At 51.8% G+C, this 26,450-nt stretch overlaps 2 protein-coding genes across 2 annotated transcripts; both read left to right on the top strand.

The window, feature by feature from the left end:
- Positions 1–103: 103 nt before the first annotated feature.
- On the top strand, positions 104–21,140 carry LOC122192426 (nuclear pore complex protein Nup160-like). The gene is made up of 35 exons (XM_042892962.1): positions 104–322; positions 706–916; positions 1,195–1,417; positions 1,609–1,687; positions 2,311–2,425; positions 2,910–3,068; positions 3,962–4,039; positions 4,224–4,321; positions 4,951–5,035; positions 5,496–5,564; positions 5,862–5,945; positions 6,345–6,515; positions 6,633–6,732; positions 8,386–8,551; positions 9,114–9,229; positions 9,330–9,490; positions 10,529–10,659; positions 10,971–11,041; positions 12,389–12,548; positions 13,074–13,143; positions 15,259–15,357; positions 15,628–15,747; positions 16,485–16,580; positions 16,690–16,784; positions 17,496–17,592; positions 17,681–17,786; positions 17,869–18,029; positions 18,526–18,586; positions 19,317–19,427; positions 19,559–19,682; positions 19,759–19,860; positions 20,101–20,242; positions 20,414–20,539; positions 20,639–20,743; positions 20,821–21,140. Exons 1-35 carry the CDS (start codon positions 120–122, stop codon positions 20,905–20,907), a joined length of 4,182 nt encoding a protein of 1,393 aa, XP_042748896.1. The 5' UTR covers positions 104–119; the 3' UTR covers positions 20,908–21,140.
- A 160-nt stretch (positions 21,141–21,300) lies between these two features.
- LOC122192425 (formin-binding protein 4-like) lies at positions 21,301–26,444 on the top strand. The gene is made up of 9 exons (XM_042892961.1): positions 21,301–21,430; positions 21,591–21,671; positions 21,755–21,891; positions 21,976–22,159; positions 22,242–22,392; positions 22,478–22,592; positions 22,696–23,034; positions 23,354–23,564; positions 25,202–26,444. The coding sequence occupies exons 1-9, from the start codon at positions 21,301–21,303 to the stop codon at positions 25,342–25,344; spliced, it is 1,491 nt and encodes a 496-aa protein (XP_042748895.1). The 3' UTR covers positions 25,345–26,444.
- The last annotated feature ends 6 nt before the right edge of the window (positions 26,445–26,450 follow it).

Below are 26,450 nucleotides of genomic sequence, written 5' to 3'. Positions count from 1 at the left end.
CCCCGTCCGTCGCCCCGCCCGCTCCGCCCGTCGCCCCGCCCACCCGGTGGGGGGGCACCGCCTCCTCCCCGCCCGCCATTTCCCGTGCTGCCCCGCGCGGGCGGGAAGGTACCGACAAGATGGCGGCGGGGCTGGCGGACCGCAGCTATATGGAGCTGGGCCCGACGCCTCGCGCCCCGTCCCGGCGGCTCCGTGAGGTATCCTTCAGCCTGCCAGACACCACCCCCGTCCTCGCCGGGCGTTACGGGGATAGTGCTGGGGGGTTCTGTTACCGAGAGTGCGCGCAGCTGGGGGCGGCCACGCGGAACCGCTGCGTGAGGTGGTGAGTGAGGGCGGGCGGGGCTGTGAGGGGAGGGGGGCGGGAATGGGGGGGGGGGGGTTGGGGGCGGTGGGGTGGATGGGGATGGGTTTGAAAGCAGGTAGGGATGGAAGGTGGGGTTGTGAGGGTTGAGGATGGGCTTGGGGGCAGGCAGGGAGGGAAGAGGGGTCATGGTGGGTGGAGGTTGAATTGGAGCCGGCAGGGAAAGAAGGAAGGAATTTTGTTGTAGAAGGGATGAATTTTGGAGCAGGCAGGAATAGAGGGGGCTGAAGGGGTGGGTGTGGGGCAGGCAGGGATGGCTTTGCCTGCCTGAAGCCCCTCCTTTCTGTCCCTGCATGCCCCCAAGTTGTTGTCCCCTGTGTCCCACACTTCCCTTTTCCTCTCAGGACAGCATCAGGGGACACCCTTGAGCTAGTGGAGGAATCACTGGACACAGAGCTGCTGAACAATGCTGTGCGTTTATGCATCCAGGGCTGCCCACTCCTGCCGGGTGGTGTGCACCTGTGTGAGGTGCAGAATCATCTGGTGTTGCTGCTGGTCACCGTGCAGAGCGTGCACCGTGTCCTGCTACCCCACCCAGCCTATACCTACCGCGGGGTGAGTGTGTAGAGGGGTTTATGAGGGGCTTAAGGCCTGTACTTGTGGTCATTGGTTTCTCTGGGGGCATTGCTATATGTGAGCAGGGAGAAAACTGCTGGAAAGTGAGATTTAAAACCTACATCTCTTGGAAAGCAGCAAAAGCAACTGGCAGTATGAGAGTTCTTACTGAAAGGAAAAACTCTTTTCATCACATAGTTGCTCCATAGTGCTGGGTTATTTCCTCCATGGCTTATGTATGTGCTTGAGGCTTGTTCTCTTCCCTTTGCCTCTTCCAGGATCTGATAACAGAGAGCCAAATGCAGTCCGTATTTACAGATATTGGCAAAATCAACTTCAGAGATCCATCCAGCTACTACCTGATTCCCAGCGTGCCAGGCTTGGCAGACAATTCAGTGGCCTCAGCAGCTTGGCTGAGCAGTGATGGGGAAGCCCTTTTTGCTCTGCCCTCTGCAGCAGGAGGCATCTTTGTTATTAAGCTTCCTCCTCACGATGTACCTGGTAAGGCTGCATCCTTGCACCTCCTTCTGTGCAACGCAGTATCCCCTCTCTCAGCTCTGGATCTTGATGGGTTTGGGTTTTGTCACACGTGCTTCTTATGGCCTTGCTGCACACCAGCCTCCCTGCTGGCAGCAGATGTTTTGTTAGCAAGCACTCAGTGTGTTTTTCTTTCGTTGCTTTTATTTTGCAAGGAGTTGTTTCAGTTGTGGAATTGAAACAGAGCTCGGTGGTGCAGCGCTTCCTCACCGGTTGGATGCCAACGGCCATCAGGTTGGTGTCTGGGGACAAACACAGGGAGCTCACTTTGTTTTACGATTCCCTCACACGGGAGGAGGTGTTGTTTCTAGTAAAAGTCCAGTGTGGGCAAATCAGCATCTGCAGATGTGGTCTGAAAAGTTAACTGGGTCACGGGCCCTGTCACAGTGAGATGGATTAGTTCATCTTAATAGGGTCCTGCTGATCCCATGCGTTGGTGTTCGTGAGTGCGTTACGTCGAGTAATTGGCCTCTGAGGATTTGCCCAGGATGTGGCTCGCAGCCAGGGCAGATTAAGGATTACAACAGTTGTATGTTCTTGTCCTTGTTCCAAAATGTCAGGCTCCTTTCTGACCAGCAGAGGTTATATGCAGAGGCAGCTCGTTTGGGGACTGTAGTCTTATGGCACATGATCAAACCCAAAGCCCTGTTAAATGTTGGGAAATGTGAAGAAGCCTCAGCACCCTGAGTGAGTTGGATCACCGGGGTGTGTTGCTTGAGGCCAGGCACCTCTCTTTTCCCACCTCAGTCCTTCATCTCTGTTCTTGGGTAAAAATCACAGGAGAAATTGGATGTCTTGAACTTGTGTGCCAACCTTGGCTTCCTTTTAACTCACTGCTGTAATGCCTGTACTTTCAGAGGTGACAGTGGCCCATCAGATGTGCCCATCAGCCTTGCAGTTCATTGCCTGGACCACGATGCCTTTCTCTTTGCACTCTGCCAGGACCATAAGCTTAGGATGTGGTCCTACAAGGTGAGGCATGTGTTCAGGGCGGCAGTGTGGATGTGGGTGTAGTTTAACAGGTGGCATTGGGTTATCTCCAAATTAACTCAGGCAAGTGCGAGCACCCCAGGGGATGAGGCAGCACCTGAAATGGGTGTTTGCTGCTTGAGTGGTAATGTAACGTGACTCTTTGTCAACAAGAAGTTAATAAAAGCCTCTGTTTGCTGCGTGCTGCTTGCTCCAGAGCTAATCAACCAGCACAGGCTTTCACGGCTTGGCTGTGCTGGAATGCGTGTCTGCTGTTGGCGGGAGGGGAAGCTTTGTGTGCTGGCTGAGAGAGCACAGATGAGCTGGGGGAGCTAAAACTGCAACCGGAATGCTTACAGTGCACATATGGATGCTTTGCTGACATCCCGGAGGGAAGGATTTGGCCATGCTGCTCCTGGGAAAGAACTGAAGGCAGCTTTGCAGTCCTGTTTATTTCTCACGCTGCTTTGCTGTATTTCCTGTGCAGGATCAAATGTGCCTGATGGTTGCAGACCTCCTGGAGTTCATGCCGGTCAGCAGGGACCTGCGGCTCACAGCCGGCACCGGCCACCGCTTGCGCCTGGCCTTCTCCCAGTCCCTGGGACTGTACCTCGGCGTGTACATGCATGCACCCAAGCGAGGGCAGGTAGGGAGCAGCAGGGCTGTCCTGCTATGAGCACGTTTTTCTTGGCCCGTGCAGAAAACACGTCGTTCCTCCTCGGAGCTGAGTATGCATAAGGCAAAAAGTCTGCCCTTACAGAGGGAGAAGGCAGTGCTTTGAGTAAACAGTTTTGTCCTCAGTATCATAGGACACGTGTCCTTGCCTTGGGAGGCGAGTTCTCTATGTGATTAAGCCAAGTGCTGATCCGCTCATTCACGGTCTGTCCTGGTAGGACATACGTGCCATGGGAAATGATCTGAAAGGAGCCGTAAATGTGGAAACACTGAGTGTGTTTACGTTGGGCTCCTGGGAACGAGCAAGTGCATCGCAGTGCACTGTGAAATGTCAGTTTCTGTAGAACTCCCATGTCGTGTGGTAAATAATAAATCCAGCAGGAGGAGACTGACAGCACAGGACAGCCTCATCTCTCGCACAGCTTCTCCTTGCAGTTCTCTGGGGGATTCGAGCTCTGAGTAGAAGCGCACACTGTGGTTTCTCTCTCTCCAGCTAACTCTCCAGTGTTAGCTTACTTGTTAAGGACACACAGAGCTTTGTTTGCAGTAGCTTGCTGGAGGATTCCAGTCTTTTCTGTCTCTGCTTACCTGCATCATGTTGTCGCTCGCAGGAACCAGCAGTGTTGTTGTTTTTCTGGTATTCAGTCTTTCAGAAGACTTCAAGTCCAGGCAGGGATCAGGCTGTCCTGCTGACAAGGCTGGCTGGAGTCCGGAATGCTGGCTCAGTCCAGTCTCTGCTGCCCTTGGCCAGGCAGCTGCCACACCAAGTGCCTGTGAATGGTGGCAGGGAGCAAGGAGAGGCTTCCCTGCAGCACACAGGTTGGTGTTTCTCTTTAGCAAATGACTTACAGGATGTGTTGGTAGTTCTGTGTCTTCCAGCTGGTGAGCACGGAGAGCAGCCGATACAGCCTTGACCACATATCCTCGCTGTTCTCCTCCCAGGTGAGTGCCAGGGCAGGTCCTTCCAAAATATGAAGGGAGTGTTCTCTGCTGGATTTAACTCTCAGTCAAGAATTCTCTCCAGAATATGGGTAAATTGCATGAGGGAGATTTTGGCTGTTTTTAACCACACAAGTCTCTGCTCTGCTCGCATTTCTGATAACGTCAATCTGTGCCCTTGCTGCAGGAGACTCTCATTGACTTTGCCTTAACCTCGGCTGAGATCTGGGCGCTGTGGCATAACGAAGAGAACCAAACCATCGTCAAGTACATCAACTTTGAGCAGTGAGTTTTTGTCTTGAGTTACTGGTGGGGGGAACTGCCAGATGCTGCTCTGCCCATCGAACGCTCTTACCCAGCACCTCTTGCTGTCACAGTGTTGGTGTCATGTGCACAGCTGTGTCTTCCTGCAGTGCAGATCATATGGATACTTTTTAGTTGTTGTTCTGCTGTATAATGCTACAGCTCAGCTGCAGGAATGTGAAAAATGTAAGAAGCCTAGCAGTAGGTTTGGTGCGAGGGAGGGCTGCACTTCACCAACAGTTCCTCCAAAGCGGATCCGGCTGCTCTTTTCCAAGTATGATCATGTTTGGAGATGAGCAGTGACATGAAAGCGTTGCCCTTATTTCTGTAAAGCTAAGAGTCCTGGCGCGTAACCAGGCGTGGAGTTAAATACTGGATAAAAAAATGCTGAGCATTCAGGTTAGCTGGGGTTGGGGATAGCAGTACAAAGCTCTGCTGGCTCAATCTGTTGTTTGTCACCAGTCAAAGCCGTCACCAAACCCGAGGGACCGTGGTGGCTGTCAGTCTGTCAGCTGGTACAAGCGACAGGTTGGGTTCAGGTGATAGCTTCTGGGAGTGTTGCGATGCAAAACTGATTAGGATTTTTTTGTTTCTTTGTTTAATTATTCCAGAAATGTGGCAGGACAGTGGAACCAGGTGTTCATGCAGCCACTGCCTGAAGAGGAGGTGACAATTCGGCATGACCAGGACCCCAGGGTGAGCTGACTAGAAAAGCAACAAGAACTAATGAAGCTTCTGTGCCCCAAGGAAAATGTTAAGGCTGCTCAAATGTACAATTTATCTTGTAGCACTTCTTAAAGTTGTTCCATATTAAAGGAGATGAGCCTAGGGCTCTTATCACAGCATTAAAGCATTAAGCCTAGTTACAAAGCCTGAATTTGAGGGAAGGGGAGAATTTCAAGTCAGTCCAGAGTCCTTGAGACAAAATGTATGAATAAAGAAGGTCTGGAGTGTGCAGGGAGCCATATTCAGCTGCGGGAGCTGCAAAGGGTGGGAAAGAAGAGAGGTTGGAGCAGAGTGTGAGCATAAACTGAAGCTGAAAAGTAATACGCATCAAGGGGGTATGTTTGAGAGCAGGAGCTAGTAGCAGCAGCAGTATTTTAAATATTGTCCTCCCAGTACACGTTGTTTCTGTAAATTGCCATCCTCTTCACAGGAAACCTACTTGGAGTACCTCTTCAAGCCTGGCCACTTCTCAAATGCAGCCATCCAGAAGGCTTTGCAGGTTAGTGGGAGAGCATTTGGTTCTCTCTCTGTTCACCTTCTTCCTTGCAGTTCACATGTGAGGCAGCAGGATTCCTTGGCTGGCATCAATTTGCTCTTAGCCTGCCGGCCTGTCAGGGATCACTGGAGCAAGCGAGGAAGAGTGAAGCTGGCTGAAGCACTTAGCACCCAGCCCTGAGTTTTCACTCTTTCAACCCACAAATCAATAGATAATGTGTTGTGATTGTTGTGCATGGCTGAATGCCTCTCCAAGACAGCTCTCTTGGTTTAAAGAAAGGTTTGCTGTCTTGCTTTTCAGATCTTTTCTCAAGGAACTGAACGGTACATGGACCTGACGTGGGATGAGTTAAAAAAAGAGGTTACCTTAGCTGTGGAAAATGAGGTAGGATTTCTTTTTCCCTGTGATGTTTTTTTCTTGCATCCATTTTTATGTAGTGTTGTGGTGGTTCACTGAAGTTGGTTAAATGCAGCATGACCCTGAGCCATGTTTTATCTTTTGTCTCTCTGGAGGAGTTATGTAAGCTCTGTTTTTGCTTCTAAGGAAATAAAAGATTCACCTTTCCTGCCTGTTTTTTCATTCCCCGTTCTTCTTTGTGTCTTGTGGGGAGAAAATGGTAGCAACAAATAAATTTTGCCTGTAGGATGGTAGGGAAGGGAACTTCAAGCGGTCTCCATAAGTCTTTGACTGTGTAATACTGGTCAGGAGGGACAAAATACCAGTCCAGACGCTAGTTTTTCATTCCCTTCCTGTTCCCATCTGAAGCTGTTTTGGTCCTGCTAGTTCCAGGGCAGTGTGACAGAACGCGAGTGCTCTCCGGAGGAGTTCTGTCAGCTGCAGGTGGATTTCTGGTCCAAGTTCTGCACCTGCTGCCTTCAGTACCAGGAAGCTCTCTTGCAGCCCCTGGCCCTGCTCTTGAACCCCTACACCAACATGGTGTGCCTGCTGAAGAAGGTGAGGCTGAGCAGCAGTGCTCTGGGCACTTTGGCAATTGGCCCGCGTGTTTCCGTGCCCTTTTGACTGAGGAGTGACTGGAGGAACTCAAAGAATTGCTTTGCTTTGCCTTTCTAGGGGTCCGTGTCCTTCCTTGTGCCCTGTTCCTTGGTGGATCATCTCTATCTCCTCTCTAATGAGCATCTGCTGACTGAGGACGATGCTGTCATCTTTGATGGTGAGGAGATGCAGAGCTCTTCCATTATTGGAGGCTGCAATGCTGTCTTTCGGGAAAGACTGTAGCAGAGGAATGCAGGAGTTTCTGTAGTTGCCCTCTGAAGTGCTCCTGACTGTAATTCTCTACACGCAGTTTTCCTGTTTTGCCATCTGTAGGCAGTGTATTGGGAAGTCTGTCACGAGCCCTAGAGTAGGTATTAAAAATTGGTGTCAGGGCTGAAAATATGCCAAAAATTTCAGAAAATTTTAAAAGGAAGAGTCCTAGATATCAGGCTTTGTGACAGGCATCCGCAGTGGTGTGATCCTTTGCCTTGTGGCATTCTGAACTCTTGAGTACACACACTGGTGCCTTCCTCACACCCGCTTTATGGGTTAGACCTGCTGCACTGGAGCTTCACAGTGTGCTGCTGGAGCTCAGGAGCCTGTGTTTCTGTCCCCTGCTTTGTTTAGTCAGTCTCTAGCAGCTACCAGGGGAATGCAAGTTCAAGGCAGGAGGGCAGTTGCATCAGAAATACTTCATAATTTTGTATCATACCAGCTGGTGACCCTGTACGTAGGGCTCTTACGGGTGACACCCCGGTGTGAACACTTTCAGCTTTGCAGAAGTCACCAAGAGCTGTAGGACCTTCTCTGACTCATTGCAAGCCATTCTGTTTCATAAAATTCCCCAGTCTCTGTGCTGTGCTGGTGGAGTAAACTCCTTGAAGAAGTGACAGGTGAGAAAGAAACCTGTAGTTCTCCAAGCACTCTGGCATCTGAGACTGTTAGCTTAGTTTTTAGTGGAGTATTTTCATGTAGGCTATGGAAAGGGACTGGGCAGCTCATCTCCAGGAATTAAATAGTGGAGAGAGCAAAGCTTGTCGTGAATATCATCACCACAGTGCCCTCTGTGCTTTGCTGGTGATGGAAGAAGAAAAGCAATGGAAAATGTTACTTCTACTTTTGTGCTTGAATGTTTTTTTTTTTTTTTAATTATTATTATTTTGGGGTTATTTTTAATCATTCTCCACTCGGTTGAGCTATTTCTGGCTCCAGTAGAAGGGAAGCTGGAGGCCTGGGCTGGTTTGGAGAGGCTGACGTAGCCTGCTCCATCTGGTACAAACTTCTCAAAAAAAAAGTTATGTGATCTTTAAAAAATACATACATGAGGGACTGCATTGCAAAACAGGGATTTTTTTTCTGTAAACCCTTGGCCCTTAGGTCAATTTTCAGACAATTTCTAAGAATGTGAAAATCTTCTTGGTTGCAAGAGAGGGCTGCAAATGGGGAGCTGCTGCAGCAGGAGTGGTGGCTCCTTGGCAGATGCAGTGGAGCTTGGCTGTACGAGCTGAGCCCTCTGCTTTGCGTTCCTTTGCTCTTTCTAAGCGTTTCCTTTCAACCTGTAGCTGGAGAAAATGCTTTAGAGGGAATTTGATGGTTAATTGTTGTTAATTTCTTCCCCCCCCCCCAAATAAAAACGTCCGAGTCTTTCCTTTGTCAACTGCCACCTTTTATTTGGTCTCACGGGCAGGGCAGGGTCAGTTTGACACGCGTGACTGAGACCAATCTGCTGCTAGTGTTTGCTGATGGTGTGCTGGACTAGTCGGTTTTGAGTGGTCATCCCACCTTCCTGTTGAAATCTCTTGTAAAGTACAGTTAGATTCTTTCATTGCAGATGTGGAGATGTCGCGTGATGTTGTCTGTCTTGTCCAGTGCCTTCGACTGATTGGAAAATCAATTTCCGCGGAAATAGCATTCACTATGGAAATGGCTTGCTCCTGCCTCCAGCCTCCAGAAAAGGCTGCAGAGCAGATCCTGGAGGACTTGATAGCTAAAGACACGTAAGGAGAAGCATTCCTGCAGGCAGGGATGGCTGAGCAAGGATTGCCTGGAGCAGTCCTCTCTCATGGGGAGATGTATGGGTTCTCTCTGTGCTGCCAGAGGGAGATGGTGGGCTTGGGTATTGGTCCTGCTAGCAAGCATTTCCACCCCAGCCCCCCTTGCTGTTGCCTTGGGCTCTCCTGAGCAGAAATTTATGCAATTCTGAGATGAGGCAGGGTGGAAGAGGAACAAGTTCTTATTAGCTGATTGTGCAGGCACACTTATTAGAGGTCAGAGCCATGGTCGAGCTGTGTGGTTACACGCTAACCTCCTCCAGTCACTCTAACCTCCTCCAGTCACTCCATGTGGAATGCCAGCTATCTGACTGCTATTTCTTACTGCCCTGGGGAAGCAGAATGAATAGCCCAGATTCTGCAGGCGCTGTAATAAAACTGTGAGCCAGAAGAGGATTCCCTTCAAGAACATCCAAGCTGATCGGCTGCTTTCCCTTCCAGAGAGGATCAGTAAGGGCGAACAGGGAGCCCTCTTCATTTTAAACCTCTTCTTTTCTTTTTTTAACAGGGAAAATGTGATGGAGAAGATACACAGCAAACTGCAGGAGATCAGAAACCCTATCCTTGCCATCGGAGTGCTCATCCGAGAGATGGACTACGAGACCGACGCTGACATGGAAAGAGGTAAAAGCTCTGCAGCAGTACTTTGGGCTGGGAAAGCAGCCGCTCAGCCAGTGTTCCTGTTGGGCTGGTTCCTCCCCTTATCTCCATGATTTTCTTTCAGCTCACCCTCTAAATATGCGTATGAACCTCACCCAGCTCTACGGCAGCAGTACAGCCATCAGCGTGGTGTGCTGGGGGGTGTGTAAGGTTGCCACGATCCGTTTCCAGATCTGTCGGGACCTGCTGATCCTCCAACAGCTACTGCTGCGGCGGAGCAATCCTGTGAGTACAGCCCTTCAAGCTACTGAGTACACCTTTTGAACTTTTGCATCTGGGTTGCCTGGTGCCAGCTGCCTCTCTTCCCACAAAACACTGGCAACTGTTGGATCTATCTTGAGGCTTGGGCAAGCCCTGTTCTCTCCTGTGTCTTTTGTCATCCGGAGGGAAGCATGCGCCACTCGTACCCAAATTCCTCATTTCCATGCTGCACAGCCAGGAAGCAAAACTCTGAGGGAGGAGGACGTGGTTTCCAGCCCTCCATCCAAACCAGGGCTGCCTGAGCACACACAGCTCTCCCATCCAGTCCCCGTCCCTCCCACAGCACGGCTGACAATTGCAGCCTTGTTATCCAGCAATGCAGCACACAGCTCTTCTGCCTCACAGCAGCAGCATTTACCCAGAGGCCGTGGTTTTGCTTTCCGTGCGAGGCTGTTCCAGCCAGTGCCAGCAGCTGCCACGATGGCAGCTGTGTTTATAGGGTAGCCCAGGCAGGGTTGATTCTGCTGGCTGGGGGGGCTGAGCAAGCAATGGTGCTGGTGACTTGAGGGGAGCAAGCCCCCAGGGCAAAGGGGTCATTTATTTAGACCAGTGTTATTTACCTGGAGGTGCTGCTGCAGTCATGCAGTGAAAAGAAATCTCCTTCTCCTCTTCTTGGATAAGCTTGTCTTAGTGACATTTAAAGCATGTTGCAAGGTGCCCTTCTGGAGCCAGGCACGTGGTGTGGTCAGAAGCTGCCGTTTTGCTGCCTTGAAATGCTTGTCCTTCACAAGCATGGATTGGTGTTCTTCCTGTATAAACTGTCTGTGTCATCTTTGGCTTGAGCAGAAGGGATGCAGTTCCTGGATGTGGCCACAGCGAAACTGTGATCTCACTGTGTTTCATTGCAGCAGTGCCAAGCACCTTGGTTCATACATCACTCCGCTTGTCATATTTTCCCCATGGCATCTGGGCCTCCAGAGTCTCTGCTTCACCCCTTGGCACCGAGGGGCAGGGGTTGTTGCTCAGCTTCTCGACATATCAGCCCCTGTGCTTTGTTTGCAGGTGGTTCTGGGGGGGGGACAGCTGTTCCAATCTCAGGACCTGCTGCACCGCACCTCCCCTCTGCTGCTCTCCTACTATGTGATCAGGTGGGCCAGCCAGCGCCTGGCATCGGACATCCCCTTGGACACGTTGTGAGTCCCTGCCTTGCCCTTTCTCTCTTTGATTGTAGGCTGCTTCAGAATTGACCTGAAGTCCCCTTTCCAGCAGTGCATGGTGGTGGTTGCTGTGGGAGTATTGCTCTCAGAGTTAGTTTGTGCTAGGGTGGCTTTTATCTTCTGTGTTTTGAGCTGACTCCTTGCCTTGTGCTAAATCTGCCCTGCGAGGTCTTGCTGTTCTGTGCACTGTTGCCTTCAGCAGTAGGAGTGATTTGAGTTGAACAATGAGTACAATTACGGCAGGAGGTGTTTTGTTGTCTCTTTGCTGATGGCTTTCTCTTCTCTAGGGAATCAAATCTGCAGCATCTCTCTGTGTTGGAGTTAGCAGACTCTACTGTTCAAACACCCCATAAGCTAGGTAAGATGTTTACAGTTTGCCAGCTCTCGGTTTCTTGTTAAATAGAATTCTTAAACTTTTTTTTCCTCTGCCACCCAAGGGAAATGCTAAAGGCAGAGAGCCAACGGGTGGTGTGTTTGAGCAGCTCTCCTTTGCTGTTCATGCTGTGCACTGAAAATAACAAAGTATCTTGCAACATTGGAGGGAGGGTAGTCAGCTGCATTAGGCCTGTCCTGCTCGCTGGCCTTTATCAAGCAGGAGCAGCAGCTTAGGGAAGGGGCAGAATATGGAAGATGCTTCCCCAAAATGTGCTTGTGCTTCCAAGAATTTGCATTTCAGGTGTGAGTGCTGCTCACAGCCAGTAGCTTAAGTGGGAAATTGCAGCTGATAACCTGCTCACATTTCATGTCTTGCTGCAATCCCCAGATAAAGTCATTATGCTTTCAGCTAGCATCTTCGGGGAAGAATCATAACGGGGGAGATCACGAAGCAACTTAATTAGGGGGATAGGTGCCTTGAAATGGTTTCAGAGAGAGGTGATGAGCAGGATAGGGAGGAGAACGCGCAGTCAGAGCCTGTGACTAATTTGTGTGGTGCTTCAGGGCTGAAACGCTTCAGAGGGAGCTGCAAAAAGTGAGGAGGCAGCAGGCTGCAGGGAGTTTAGGAGGAGTTCTCTCCATTTGCTGACAGCCCTGCAGGGTTTGTGTTTTCTGTAACTGGGCTGCAATCTTCGGCGTTCAAACTCTGTCGGTGTCTCAGTTTGGGAGCAGTTGCCTTCGACGCAAATGTCAGTGCCTGAAAGCAAAATTGAAAACATCCTTTGTGTGCTCGCCAGTGTTGTGGGTTATTGCTTGGCCTATTCATGAGGAAAGTCCTGTTTGGTCACTGTGCTTCAGGAAAAATATGTGAGACGTGGGGAAGATGGAAAGGAGGGGGCAGCTTGGAAAGAGGCATTGAAAACAGTTAGCTCATGAGAGATCATGCTGCTTAGGGAGGCATTTGGAGAGAAGCAGATAGCAAAATCGGCTCTCCCTCAGCACTGCCCTGCAAAACACTGGGGAAAGCTGCAGAAGGATTGCAAATGGTGCAGCTGGGGAGGAGCACAGCCCTTTATTTGTGTTGTAATCGAGCTGCAATTAATAAACGCTGCAGCGTGTGGGTTTCTGATCTCCTGCTGCTCCCTCTGATTTAACTAGAAGTGGAGAGAAATCCTATACCCACACGTCTGAGCACGGAATGTCCTTGCCGTTTTGCTCCGGCTTTACCTGTGGTCCTCAAGCTGATGAGCCCAGCACAGTAGCTGTGTGTAGAAACCTGGGAGACCCGTTGCAGGCCTTGTTCTCCATGCTTCCTTACCTTGTATTTCAGTATCCAGCCCTCAGACAATCGTGGAGCTCTTCTTTCAGGAAGTGGCCAGAAAGCACATCGTCTCCCGACTCTTCCTGCAACCGAACGCCTCTTTGGCTGAAACGAGTTTGAATTGGCCCCATCTCATCACCACAGTAATGGCTGACTTTCTGCCCCTCCTGTATCCTTGGCTGTGAGCTGTGCTTTCTGTTGGGCTGTAACAAGAGGGGGGGGGTTATGTATAAAACAACATGCAGGGGCTCTGTCCTGAGAGCAGCTGGGGCGGTGTGTTGGCCATCTCATTCCAAAAACTTCCTGCACCCAAATTTCAAAGTCGAGTCTCCTAAACAAGTGGCTGTTGTAAGCGTTAATGGGATTTGTGGGTATTTTAAGATTTCATGGAATCTGTTCTATTGAGGTATTTGAGTTTTTGACTTTAAGCCCCTGAGCTCTGTCTGGCAGGTTTACTTGGCAAGGTGTGATGCTGGGAGATTTGGAAGGGTAACGAGATTTGGGCAGTTGTGGATTAGATACGCTAATAGTTTTGGTCTAATATGGATAAATCTTATTACAAAATAATGATCTGTAGAAAGAGCAGCTTAATCTTCTGTCCTTTCCCCCCACAAATGGAAGAAGAGCACGTGCAGAGTTTTAGCCCGACACTCTGAGCTCTCTGGACCAGACCTGTTCCTTAATTCCTGCTCAGATGGCCCAGCAATCCTGGGTTCCTCTTCCCAGAGTGCCTGATGGGGAGCTGCCAGTACACCCAGCTGCAGGTGAGTGCCTTTTTTTTCCTTTCTTCCCTTCAATACCTGCAGTCTCTCCAGAACTATCTGCATGTCTTGAGCTTCTGCTTTCCTGTAGCTGCTGCCCTCTGAGGTCAAGCACAAAATGATCTTCCCACCTGCTCTGTTCCCATGTCTCCAGTTTGGAGGTGATGGGCTAGAAGTTTCTCCTGGGAAGGAAATGGTCTACAAGGAACAAGATTTTGGAGGAGAATCAACACAAACCTGCCTCTGCAACTGACTTCCATATTGTATCTATCATCATCCTTTTAGTGGCCGCCTCAGCCTCTGCTAAGAGAAGAGCTTTTTAGCTGATTATATTGTACTTGGAAAATGCAGCACAGTTCAGTAGTAGATTTGTTTAAGATAGTCTTCTTACTTATTTCCTCTTGCATCTTTTTGCAAGAAAATTCAAGCACAAGTGCTCAGGATCGTGACATGCCCTGCTGAAGGAGGAGCACAGTCTCGAGAACGCGATGCTGTGGAACTTCTTTGGCTGTCACAGCAAGGCCCTAACCTCATCAACTGCTAGCTGCCCACAGGCAGCTGTGGTTCCATGGTGAGCACCTTGCCTACCAGATTAGAGATGCAGCAGAAATGCATTTTCAGGAAGCCTCACTCATTTCTTCGGTGTCCTTGCTGGTGAAGAGCAGTGTAAGAAACATCCATCTGTCTTCCCATCACCAACTGTGCTCTCCCACGTGCTGTTACTGTTCTTTCTTTTGGGTGTCTCCACAGCTGCGTGTCAGGGATTATTTCTCATGCTGTCCCCTCTTGTGTGCTGTGGGGTTTGGTGGTTGCAGCTGCGTGTGCTCTGCTGAAGAGTGATTTCTTGTCTGTGTTGCCATGTGATGCTCCTCGTTCCATTACTGACGGTAGTCCCTGAGGCATTCAGGCCTAGGCAGGATGCTACTAAAGAGACTTTTCTCCTGTGTTTAGCAGAACTCTTGTTCTCGCAGTCCCTTCTACCCAGGGGCTGAATTGCTTTCTTTTGTGCTCATCGTGCTACTAAGAAGAATGTCAAATCTGCAGCTCTTCTGAGCCAGGAAATGCCAGGACGGTTCAGGCAGCATCGCTCTGCTTCTGGCATATGTGCACGTGTGGTGTGAGCACGCTTTGAATTTCCTCACACTGCTTTTGCCTCGCTCGTGTCCTGCCTCGAGGAGGTACGAGAGACTTCCACTCTGCAGGAGTGGGCACTTCTCCTCTTCGCTGCCTTCTGTCAGGCTTGCTGATCCCAGCCAGTCACGTAAACTTGGATTAAGTGCACTGACCTCAGAGAGCTAACAGCAGCTTTGACTGCAAGCGTGCATGCGGTGACCCAAATAGGGGTGGAGATATAGGAAGCGCCCTGCAAGTTCCATACGGGCACAGAGAAGGTCTAGTGACCAAAGTGCTGCCTGGAATGGGTGCCAAAACTCTCCTTGGTGCTTATTGTGTGTGAATAAGTCCGGGGTGGGATTTATCTGTTGTAGGTGGCTAATCTGAGCAGGGAATCCATGCTCAGAGCATGTGTTATTGCATGGTGTTTCACAGAGCTGCACTTGCTGAGACTGGGATGGGACAGCAAAACCTGGGCTTTGCTGCCAACTCCTGGCTCCCCTGTGCCTTTCCCTGCTGCACCTCAGCAAGCTTAGCACAGCTCTGCTTCTCTGAGTGCAAAGAACAGCCAGCACTCTCCCAGCTACTGAGTCTTCATCATGTCTTCTAGCTCCCTCCCGGTCGATGATGATGATGACATTTTTCAGTCTTTGTTATCTTGATGAAGCAGGCACAGGGCCGGGGTGAGTTACATTGCCCTGTGCTATGGCTTTTAGTTGTGATGTGTGCCTGGTGCAAACTGCCCTCCACCTAGCGCCTGGCAGCTTGTAATTGGTGCTCTGGCTGCTCTCCATCTCCTGCCCTGCTCCTACAGCAGTTTGTAGCGGGCATTCTGCATGATTCTCTGGGATGCTGGCTGCAGTTTGATGTGTTTCTTGCAGATATTGGAGAGATTTCAAGCAAGCTGTAGAGATTGTCTGTCTCTACACTCCAAGGGGATGTTGAGGTTGGGAAATGAGCCTGCCAGAGGTGGTGATGAAAGCGTCTCTTCTTCCTTCCCTCTAGGAATACATTCGCCTGCTGCAGCCGTGGTGCCATGTGAACGTGGGCTCCTGCTGCTTCATGATGGGCAGGTGCTACCTCGTCATGGGTGAGGGCCACAAAGTAAGGCACTGCGGTTGTATTTGCTGCTAGGGCCTTGTTTCTGTTGTGTAGCTCAGGGAACGTCGATCTGAGCTCTGCCTCTGGGCAGGGAGCAGGAGTGGGGGGTGGGGGAGGACAGTGGGACCTGCTGTCAGGGCAGTTCTTATTGCAGCTTGGGGCCAGCAGGACCCGTAGGATGAAGCTGAAATGGGTGGCACTGTCTTCTCCAGTACAGCAGGCTGGGGCAGTCCCCAGAGGTACACTTGCAGCTGCTCTTTGCTGTGCTTCCAGGCTTTGGACTACTTCTGCCAAGCTGCTTCTGAGGTGGGAAAAGAGGAGTTCTTGGACAGGCTGATCCAGCCTGAGGAGGGTGAGATGGTCTCCACCCCACGTCTGCAGTACTACAACAAGGTATGGCTCAGCCCACCCAGCGTGCGTGGCCCCCAACAGTGCAGAGCTGTTCCACACCAGCACTGCTTGTGGAGAGGCCCCCAGCTTTTGGGAAGGTGACTTCAACCTTGAAAAACACACTTTTTTTGGGAAATGCCAGCTTAGTTTTGGGGATAACCACGAGGAGACTGACTACAGTGCAAAAGCTAGGTACTTTCCACCTCTTGGCTTCCTAACAGCAGGGGACTGTGAGATCCAGCTGCTGGAAGGGGGGGCCAGGCATGTCCAGGCTAGAAGTAAGGTGCTGCTTTAAGGGACGATTATTCTGCTTTGACGCAACTTAAAATTAATGTCTTTAAACTGAGATAGGATCTTCTCATATGATGCCATAGTTCAGGCAGGCTGCAAGCTTGGATCTAAGCTCCTTGTAAGAGATTCTCTGCTGTTAAAGCCCAGGAAGCGCAAGGATTGTCTGGTGCCTCTGGAGAGGGAACTTTTCTCTGTATCAAGCAGAGTGTTTGCTCAGGGACAGCATCGTTCACCTCTGTTGCAATGGCTTCCTGTAGCCATGAAACGTTCAGGAAACTCACACTTCTGTAAAGGTTGTTCATCCAGTAAGGCCTGGACCCGCTGTGTTGGATTTGGTTCACACCTCTGCAACTTAACAAAATGCTTCTCTTTTTTTTTTTGCTCTAGCCACTTAAGATACAGTGGCCAAGTATCTTGACTGCTCATATGGCTAGAGTTGTGACTTGCAGGTTCTGCGCTTGTTGGAAATGGTTGGCTTACCAGAGCTGGTCATCGAGCTGGCTTCTCTGGCCATCATGGAATCGGTGGATGACTGCAGAGCCCAGGTACAGGATTTCTTCTGCTCCAAGATGCTTCTTCAGGGACCTTACACGGGAATTGGTTCTTAGTTGCGTAACTTGAAATGTGCTCTTCTGTGCTGTGTGGTGTTTTCAGGCTACCTTGAGGACTTGCCTCTTCAAACACCACTTGGATTTAGGGCACAACAGAGATGCATACATCGCCTTAATCCAAAACCCAGATCGAAGCAGGTAGGTGACAGCTTTATCCCTTAAATGCTCACTTGTCTTGAAGCTCCTGCCTCTTTCAATTTTTGTGTTGAAGCAAAAGGAAGCAGGCACTGCAGGGCAGGGCTGCTGCATTAAGAGGTTCTGTGTAAAGATGCCTTTAAAGAGGCGTACTTAATTTTTGTAAGAGTGGTTATAATTGGCAATACCATCCCCTTGGTGAAAACTGAAAGAAAACACAGGGCCTTATTCAGAGAAAGAAACAGAAACAAAATGGCTGAAGAACTGCATGCAGCATTACATTTGGGAGGGCTTTAGGAGTCTGATTAATGTAGTTTACTAAAGGAAAGAGACTTGGGATGGAATTTTGTCTTGTGTACCTCCTTAAAATGAGCTGTGCAGAGGAAGCTTCACAGCCGCTGGGGAGAGTGCAGTGGGCAGGAGGGGCTAGAAGCTGGAGATGAGGTTCTCTGGAAAGTGGAGCTGTGATTTAGTTTGGGGGCCACAGAAAGCCTCACCAAACAGAGCTGGGGGTGGGAGGCTGCCTTCCTGAGCAACGCAAGCAGCGCAGAGAGACGTTCTGCTAGCCTTTGTTGCCAACACAGGAGAAACCTGAAGGGACCTCTTGGTCTGGAGCCAGTAAACCTTTGGCTCTCATCCCAAAGCAGCATGCTGGCGGCTCAGAGCCTGCATCCCGATGGTGGGTCAGCTCAGGGCTATGCTTTCCCTCCGCAGGCAGCTGGATTGTCTGCGCCAGCTAGTGGTTGTGCTCTGCGAGCGCTCCCAGCTCCAGGACCTGGTAGAGTTCCCTTACATCAATCTCCATGATGAGGTAATTAATTAACCTGCTCTGGGAGGAGGGGGGGCCGCAACTCCTTCAGAGAGGATTTTTGACCTCTTTGAGCCTCTTTGCGTCGCAGGTTGTGGGGATCATAGAGTCCCACGCTCGAGCAGCGGACTTGATGACCCACAATTACTACGAGCTGCTCTACGCTTTCCACATCTACCGCCACAACTACCGCAAGGGTGAGGTGTGGGGCGGAGCGGCCCTGTCCCGTTCGCCTCGTCCCAACAATGGCGCAGCTGATGCATCCCCTTCTCTCCTCAGCTGGCACGGTGATGTTTGAGTACGGCATGCGCCTGGGCCGCGAGGTGCGGACGCTCAAAGGGCTGCAGAAGCAGAGCAACTGTTTCCTCACAGCCCTTAACTGCTTACGGCTCATCCGCCCTGAGTACGCCTGGATAGCGCAGCCAGTGTCTGGAGCTATGGTAGGGGATCTGTGAGTTTGTCACCAGCCCTCTGCCCTCAGACTGTAGGGACGTTTAGATCTGTGCTTGGGGAGGTTGCTTCCAAAATTCTTGCGCATGCAGCTTGATGAGAAATGTGGCTGTGATAGTGCAGAGAGTATTTGTAACCTGCGAGTTCCACAGGAAGCAAAGTAGCACCTCTTGTTAAAGATAAGTCAAATCTCAGGGAGACCGAACAGCTGAAATTCCAGTCCAGGGGAGGATTACAGAAACATGGTTTGTATTTCCGATCTCTTTGTGGAGAGGAAGTGGCTGTATCCTGAAAAGTCAGCGCTGCGCTGTGTTTGATAGCCAGAGATAAGGAAACGTAACCTGAACTGATAAGCAGTTGCACGGTTGCATATTCCTCATTCAAATCAGGGCTTGAGAGGAGAGCTGAGGGCTGGAGTGTATTGTGCTTATTTGTCCTTCAGAAACCAGCTGGGCATCAACCTTTTTTGTACTTCTTTCCTGCAAGTACGAGCGGCCTGGAGCATCCCCAAAGAGAAGCCACGATGGGGAGTGTGCTGCAGTCCCCAGTAAGTGCCTGCTACTGACTTCTTCCCATCTCCTGCATTCCCACAGCTTTTCCCCTTGCCTCGTGGAGGCTCGTCTCTGACAGGTTTATAATCTGGGGGTTGTAAGCACATGCAGTCCATTAGAGTTAGCATCTCCTAGCTGCAGTGTGCTGCCATGTAGCACTTCTCCCACAAGGACTTTGTGTTCCTACTCTTTCTGCAGTTAGATGTGGTTTTGTTTATGTGTTTATGCTTAGATGTGTTTGTGAAAATAAGTTGTAACAAAGCCCTTTTGAGGCAGTTCCTAGTTCTCTGAAATTCTTGTTGCTCGTGCTCTTGGGAGTCCTGTTGGTGTGGCTCATCTCTCCTGGTGTGGTTTCTGTTTTGTGTCTGCCAAAGCATGGGGCAGGAGTAATCCTCAGCATTACTCTAGAAAAGTTTCAGGTCAGATATTTTTAAAACAATAACTTTCAAATGAACTCCTTTGTAGCACATGCTGGGCAGGCAGAGCAGCAGCTGTTTCTAAACACAAGGTGACTCAGGAATTTGTGTCCCTGACAGATGAGGAGTGGAACATTTGTGACAAGGAAATATGCACACTTTAGGGCAGCAAAACCCAGTTCCTCCCGGTTCTTTCTGGTGTGAGCGCTCTGAGGATGGCACAGGGTTGTAGATGCCATCTTGCCAAAGGAGATTTTTTCCGTTGTTCTTTTTTTAAATGCTGAGGTCCCTTTGCATCCATCTGTTACAGCAACACGCCAAATCGAAATCCTGAAACTGGAGGATTTGGAAAGGGAGTACGTGCTGTCCCGGACCCGTCTGACTCTGGTGCAGCACAACCTGTCTACAGCTGCACTGGCAGGTGAGAGAGGTGCAGAGGAGCCTCCTCGTGTCACCCACATGGTACTGCTGGAGCTCTGCCCATGGAACTGCATGGGGCTGAGCCCAGTAGCTGTGGCTGTGGAGATGCTCACCTGGTTCTGCATCCCACAGGCAATTCCACGCCTGAGGAGGCACTTGCCCTCCTCATCCAGGCTGGCCTCTTTGACACCTCCATCACCCTGTGCCAAACGTTCAAGCTGCCACTGACGCCCATCTTTGAGGGGCTCACGTTCAAGTACGTAGCCAGCTCCTGTCTCGGGCACTGCTTGTGACTCCCAAAGACGTGGTCTGCACTGCTTTCTGTCTTTCAGGTGCATCAAGCTCCAGCTGGGAGGGGAAGCAGCACAGGCAGAGGGTTGGAAGTGGCTGGCATCAAACCAGCTCCCACCACTGTTTACCACCAAGGAGTCCAGGTAGATCTTCAGCTGTGGGGGAGAGGAACAGAGGAGAGGCTTCTTTACCCCAAAGACTGGAGACTAAAGCCTTGTGAAAGGCCAGAGGCTCCTAAAACCTTGTATGGTGACTGCATTGAGGGCTTGAGGTGGCTGTAGAAGGCAGACATTGAGCAGCAGGATGGGTTCATGGAATGCCCTGTGGCACTGCAGCCACTCAGAGGATGCTGGCAGGGTGCTGAGAGAAATATTGCCTTGCAGTGCTACAGATGAAGCCTGGCGGCTGCTCTCATCTTACTTGGAGCGCTACCCGTCCCAGAACAGCCTGTACCATCGCTGTGTCATCAACAAGCTCTTGGCACATGGCATCCCTCTGCCCACCTGGCTCGTTAACAGCTACAAGGTGAGAACAGCCTCACTGTGCAGCGTGCCTCCTGTGCTGCTTTGGCCAAAAAAGCAGCCGGAGATCACTTCCCGAAGGAGGCGCCAGCTTTGTTACTTCTCAGCCCCGGGAATGTGTCAGGGGCTCTGTGCCTGGTCAGAGGCTCAGAAGGGGTTCTTGGGCTCTTTGCAGAAAGTGGATGCTGCTGCGCTGCTGCGTCTCTACCTGAACTACAACCTGCTGGAAGAGGCAGGGGATTTGGTCCTGGAGTATGTGGATGCTGTGCTGGGCAAAGGGCACGAATATTTTGGAATCGAGGTGAGCTGAACTGAATACTGGGCCTCTCCGCGTGAATCCTGGTACGGGCAGGAGAACATAGTTGGGGCAGCGTGGTATAAAGGTTCTTCCTCCCTGCAGTTCCCGTTGTCGGCCACGGCCCCCATGGTGTGGCTGCCCTATACTGCCATCGACCAGCTGCTGCAGGCACTGCGGGAGAGCTCTGCCAACCCAAACAACGCCCTGGTACGTGCAGCCAAGGTTGGGGCAGGTGTGGATAAAGTGGAGGGCTCTCACAGAGCAGCCTTACTCCTTCCTTCCAGCTCTTCCAGAAGCTGTGTGACAAGATGGAGGATTACCACCAGAAGGTCAGCATGGCCACACAGGATCGTCTGTACCGGTGCAAATAGCATGGTCTCAGTGCCCAGGGACAGCTCCCTGCGGAATGATGGCAGCTGGGTGCTCTTTTCACTCCTTTTTCCCATTCTGCGGCTACTTTGGGGTGCCACAGCATCCATTTGGTGTGGTATCACCGCAGCCGTGCCCCTCCCTTGTTCTCCGCACCATCCGTTGAAGTTCTCCGTGTTTCTTTTATTTATTGTTGTCGTTTTGGCTGAACTTTAATAAAAGCCAGTTGTTAAGAGCGGTGCGACGACAGGCTCTACCTCGGCGACCGCAGGCGCGGGGCGGGAGCGCCGCCCCCAGCGACGTCGTGACGCAGCGCGACGTCGTGACGCCAGGTGACGTCGTGACGTCACGCCGCTCCCCTCCGCGCGGCCGTTTCCCTCCGCGCCGCCGCCGCCATGGGGAAGAAGTCCCGCAGCGCGCCGGGCCGCCGGCCCATCCTGCAGCTCTCCCCGCCGGGGCCGCGCCGGGAGGACGCGGGGCCCTCGGGGCAAGCGGCGGAAGGGACGGAGTCGGGGTCGGAGCCGGGTAAAGGAGGGGCCGCTTTGTTGGCGGGGCGAGGCCTGGCGCGGCCTCCGAGCGGGGCTGCGGCCGTCGGCTGGGGCGGCTCCCCCCGCCTTTCATCCCCCGCCCTTCCCTCGTCGATTCTGGGGCCCTCGGCGGACTCGTTCCCTCTTTTCTTCCGCAGACGAAGCCGAGGCGGTGCCGGAGCCTCACCGGAGCGCTCCCAACCCGCCGCCTCCCGCGTCCGCCGCCGTCAAACCCACAGGTAGGGACCGTTCCTCTTCTCCGACGGCGCCGGGAGGGCTCGGATGGGCCTCCCCGCCCGACTGAGGGTACCCCCGCTGCCAGGTGGGCTGTGCCTGCTGGGCGCCTACGCCGACAGCGACGACGAGGAGGGGGAAGGCGCCGAAAAGCCGGCACGCCCCGCCGGTGCCAATGGAAACAATTCAGCCGACATCGACAGCACGCTGGCCAACTTCCTGGCGGTAAGCGCGGAGCTTCCCGCCTTCCTTTTACCCCCGCGCCGTTCAGCTCTCCCTTACGCTCCCTGACTGCGCTGATTTTTCAAGGAGATCGACGCCATCACGGCCCCCGTGCAGCCAGCCGAGCCCACCCCTGCTGCCCCGCCTCCCACCCCTCCCCGCCCAGAGCCCAAGGAGTCTGGCACGGCCACGGGCATCGCCGCCCCCAATGGCACGGATGCAGCCGTGGCCCCTGAGTGGCAGTACGACACGCAGTGCTCGCTAGCAGGAGGTGAGCACCGCGTGGGGTGACTTAGACGCAGTGTAGGGGTGCCGGTCCTATGAGTGACCTGCTTGTTCTCGTTCCCTGACAGTGGGAGAACTGGAGATGGGTGACTGGCAGGAGGTGTGGGATGAAAACACCGGCTGCTACTACTACTGGAACACACAGAGCAATGAGGTGACCTGGGAGCTGCCGCAGTATTTGGCAGCCCAGGTGCAGGGCCTGCAACACTACCAGGCCAGGTGAGAGCGCATCCAGGCTAGGAGGGAAAGAGGGAGAGAAGGGGCTGCATCCCTGTGCTGACCATTCACTTGTTTTTTTCTTCAGCAGTACGGCAGCGGGCACCAATGGGAGCTTCACAGCAGCTGCTGAGCCCTTGGCACAGGAGAAAACAGGTCCAGTAAGTGCTGCCAGACCCGGGGCTAAGCGGGAGGTGAAGAAGGTGAGTTTGAGCAGCCAAGTAGCAGGCATTCTGCTATGTTCCTGAGCCCCCACTTGAGTCTGGGGGCATATGGAGCCACTGATACAGCACTCAAACCTCACAGGAAGTAAATGAAGGAGTGCAGGCACTCTCCAACAGCGAAGAGGAGAAGAAAGGGGTGGCAGCGGCCCTCCTGGCACCACTTGTGCCGGATGTGGTGAAGGAGGAAGAGGAGCGCTGGAGGAGAAAGGTGATTTGCAAAGAAGAAGTTGAGCCGCCCCCAGAAGAGGAGGTGAAAGCAGAGGAGATGCCTGCTGCATCTGAAGAGCCCAAGACGGGCAAGGATCCCCTGGAGGACACGCTGCAGGAGGAGCTGTGCAGTGTGGTGCAGTCAGGCGAGAGCGGGGAGGAGGAGGAAGAGCAAGACACGCTTGAGCTGGAGATAGTGCTGGAGAGAAAGAAGGTAATTTGGTACAGGAAAAAATTCAAAGAATGGCTAGTAATAAATAAACCAGGCATCAGTAGTAGCTGCTCCCATCCCAGCCTGAATCTTTTGTGAGGGGTGCTCTTTGTGTCCTGTGCTGCTGACAGAGCTGGGAGCTGATAGTACAGCTTCACGCAGATGCTCTGCTGGCAGTTCTAGAGCTGTTGCTTCCTGTTCGCTTGCCTTTACGCCACATTCTAATTAGAGCAATTCTTCTATATAAGAATATAAATGCGTGACACGTATTTGGGGCAGTTGGGATCCCTGAAGTGCTGCTCACCATCTCGTGTCTCCACAGGCAGAGCTGCGTGCTTTGGAGGAAGGAGATGGCAGCGTTTCAGGCTCCAGCCCGCTCTCTGACGGGAGCCAGTCTGCCTCGCAGGATGCAACCCGCAGGCTGGCCTCAAAGCGGGGGAAGTGGAAACTGTTTGCGGGAGCTGCCAGCCCTGATTCTGCTAGTCGAGGCTCCAGCAAAACGGGCCGGGAGAGCCCAGAGGTGGGAGAAGCAGGTAATTTGAAAGGCTCCCTTCGGAGGGAGGAGCGGGTGTTCGGAAATGCTGCAGCCCTCTCCTGCCGGGGCTTCTCCTCCCCGAAGATGGGGCTTGCCTGAGGCGCACGGTGGAGCCAGGAGGTGAGGTAGGTGACAGGGCACAGGGGTGACTGGCAGCGGTGTCATGCACAGCCCAGCTGCCAGTGGGAGTTCGGGGGAAGAGCTGCTGCTCTGCCAAATCCTGTCCTTTAGCCTACCAGTGGAGTAATTAGGAGAGTGCTAACGCTTAATGTGTTAGTAGAAAAGAGAATGTAAAAGCGTAATTTTGGCTTCATGCCCTGCGGCTTCTGTTAGGATGTTATAAATCCTAACAGTGATATATCAGGAGCTGTTACCTCACTTCTTAAGTTCTGTTTCTTTGTCCCTGGGTAACAGTAGCCACATCTCATGCCGCTCAGGTGCCCCCAAGAGCCATCTGGCTGTGCTGTGTAGAAAAGATGAGACTGACTGAGCCTTGCTGTGAGAAGCAACTCCTTCCTGCAAGAAGTGTGCTGTGTAAGGTGCATTGAGTTTAATGCCTGAGCAGCAGTGGGGTTGCTCACGCTCCCCTTAGCTCTCTATGCAGCAAGGAGACACTGAGCCGTGGTCTTTCTGAGATCTGTATTAGGCAGGTGTTGCAGAGCGTTGTATGAACTTGTAGCCTGATGGAGGTGATGTGCTTGTGGCTGTTAATGCTCCGCCACAGCTTGCACTCTGCTGGAGGCTCCCCAGCACTCCCGGCCCCTCCAGAGCAGCTCTCCCTAACATGCACCAGTTCTGTTGCTACGTCTGGGGGAACAGCACAGGAACAGGTGTAGAAGCACCCCAAGCTTGTAGCAGGCTGTGTTCTGCTGAAGCAGGAATCAGCATGAGCCCTCCTGGGGGCTGCTGCAACCCTGAGGTGTAATGGTCGGTGGTGGTGTTTGCCCTTGGAGGGAAGATTTGGCTGCAGGGTCTTTCCTCGTGCCTCACAGGCTCAGAGGAGATGGTGCCCAGAGCCAACTGTCCTGCAGTGCTGCAGTTTTCCCACTTGGCATCTGGGGAACAGGAAGCTGTTAGTTTAACCTGCATCCTGCTGCTGTGGGGTAGCAAAAGAAGCTGAACACCAGGATGCATCAGGAGTGTGATTTTATTTTTTTTAACACTGGTTCTGGTTGGAGTTCCTTGCAAAACTTCCTCCCTGGCACGTGGGCAGGTACTGAGTTGCTGCTGTCCTGCGATGTAGCCCAAACAAAGCCTTACCATCTTGACAGCTTTTGGGAGCTCTTCTTTGACAGTTGTCTCGGTCTTTTACTGTCTGATACTATTCTTCCTAGCAAGTAATTAAGCTGCAGGAGTTCAACGATGTCACTTGGCTGCTGGCACTCAGCATTTCTTCTTTGTTCCTCTTCCTCATTCCTGTGTTGTGGCAGCTGCACAGTGTTGTGGCACTGAGTCCTGTGTGTTTTTTCTAGAAAGGTACTGACCACCTGACATACAGGGGCTGCAACCCTCTCTGCTTTTAATTTCAGCCTTTTTTCATAGGAAAGAGGCCCCTGGCTTTGGCTCCCCAGTGTGGTATGAGGAGCACGGGCAGCACTGTGACAAACAGGCTCACCTCTTGTTTTTCCTCTGCAGCTGTGAGCATGGAAGCAGCTGATGGGCCTTCAGACAAAGAGGCAGAGTCTGAGGAGCCCCAGGAGAAAGTCAAAGCACAAGCGGCACCAAAAATAGAAGAGGAGGAGCAGGATCTAAAGGTATGGATCCGTGCAGGTGTGTGATGTCTTCCATCGTGCGGTGGGAATGGCAGCAGGTCCTGGGGTCCTGAAGAGGGCATTGGGGCCAGCTCACCCCGTGGCAAACAGCTGTGCAGGATCAGGCCAGCATCTCTGTAGCCTCATGCCCTGTTACCAGCAGAAGCCAGCAGCAAAGGCTTGAAAAAGCCTTTTCAAAAGAGAAAAGGGGGATGGAGGCACAAAGAATGACCCCCAGGTCTTGCCACAAGAGAGAGAGCAAAGACTTTTGTCTTAAATTCTCGCTGTAATCGTCTTGAAGTGTTCTCTCTCATGTGTCCCTTCAGTTTCCAGGCTGAAGACTCCTCGTCCATAAGCACTCTGTGTCTGGAGGCTGCTATTGCTGGTCTTCCTGCCCCACGCTTAGCTTTATTTTACAAAGCAGTGATGGGCTGCTGGGGCTAACTGGGAATTGCTGCACCATTGCTCTGATATTTTCCTTTCTGAGGCTCAGCCCATTTTTCTAAGCAGACAAACAATTCCCAGAGCCCCTTCCTGGACGTGTTTAAGAAACGTGGACTTGTGGCACTGAGGGATGTGGTTAATGGGCTTGGTGGGGATGGGTTGATGTTGGACTCTATGATCTTTAGAGGTCCTATCCAACTTTAGTAATTCTTTGATTCCTGAGCCGTTAACACTTACGCACAGAGCTTCAGATTCCACTGATGGTTATGCAGGAGGGCAGGGGACATCTCCATATTTGTCCTTTGCAGCCTGTCCCCTTTGTTCCTCAGTTGCTCATTACTGGCATCTGCTTCGTTAGCAGGTCACCCTCCCTTTGACAGATTGTTTGTGAACGGGGAGTCATTGGCTCACAGTAGAACTCCTCTGGAAATGTTCTGAGAAAACTCACACTTAACTCTGCCCTTATTTCCCCTAATTTAATCATTTTTGCAGTTGAAAGGGCTTTAATGTCCTCATGCCACATTTAATCTGTGTCAGAAAAACTTGTAGCAGAGTTTCGAGGTGTGACATTACGTTCTCTGCACAAAACCTCCTCCAGCATAGCATACACATGAGGCTTTTGTTGTTTTCTAATTTATGATAAAAAAAAAAAAAACAAAGCCTGTGGCAAGGATCGTTTTCATTGGCTG

This window comes from Lagopus leucura, unplaced genomic scaffold (assembly GCF_019238085.1).
Source record: "Lagopus leucura isolate 7727_CA_CO unplaced genomic scaffold, USGS_WTPT01 59932-0_obj-0_obj, whole genome shotgun sequence".
In the NCBI taxonomy this organism is placed as follows: Eukaryota; Metazoa; Chordata; class Aves; order Galliformes; family Phasianidae; genus Lagopus; species Lagopus leucura.
This window is presented reverse-complemented; position numbering and strand designations above follow the sequence as displayed.

What these genes read in the sequence shown, in the direction of transcription:
- LOC122192426 (XM_042892962.1), top strand. Translation starts at nt 120, where the DNA reads ATGGCGGCGGGGCTGGCGGACCGCAGCTATATGGAGCTGGGCCCGACG. An exon ending in GCTGACTTTCTGCCCCTCCT is followed by an intron (nt 12,549 to 13,073) that starts GTATCCTTGGCT and finishes ATTCCTGCTCAG; the next exon opens with ATGGCCCAGCAATCCTGGGT. An exon ending in GGAGTGTGCTGCAGTCCCCA is followed by an intron (nt 18,587 to 19,316) that starts GTAAGTGCCTGC and finishes CATCTGTTACAG; the next exon opens with CAACACGCCAAATCGAAATC.
- LOC122192425 (XM_042892961.1), top strand. Translation starts at nt 21,301, where the DNA reads ATGGGGAAGAAGTCCCGCAGCGCGCCGGGCCGCCGGCCCATCCTGCAG. An exon ending in GGAGTCGGGGTCGGAGCCGG is followed by an intron (nt 21,431 to 21,590) that starts GTAAAGGAGGGG and finishes TTTCTTCCGCAG; the next exon opens with ACGAAGCCGAGGCGGTGCCG. An exon ending in CGCTGGCCAACTTCCTGGCG is followed by an intron (nt 21,892 to 21,975) that starts GTAAGCGCGGAG and finishes TGATTTTTCAAG; the next exon opens with GAGATCGACGCCATCACGGC.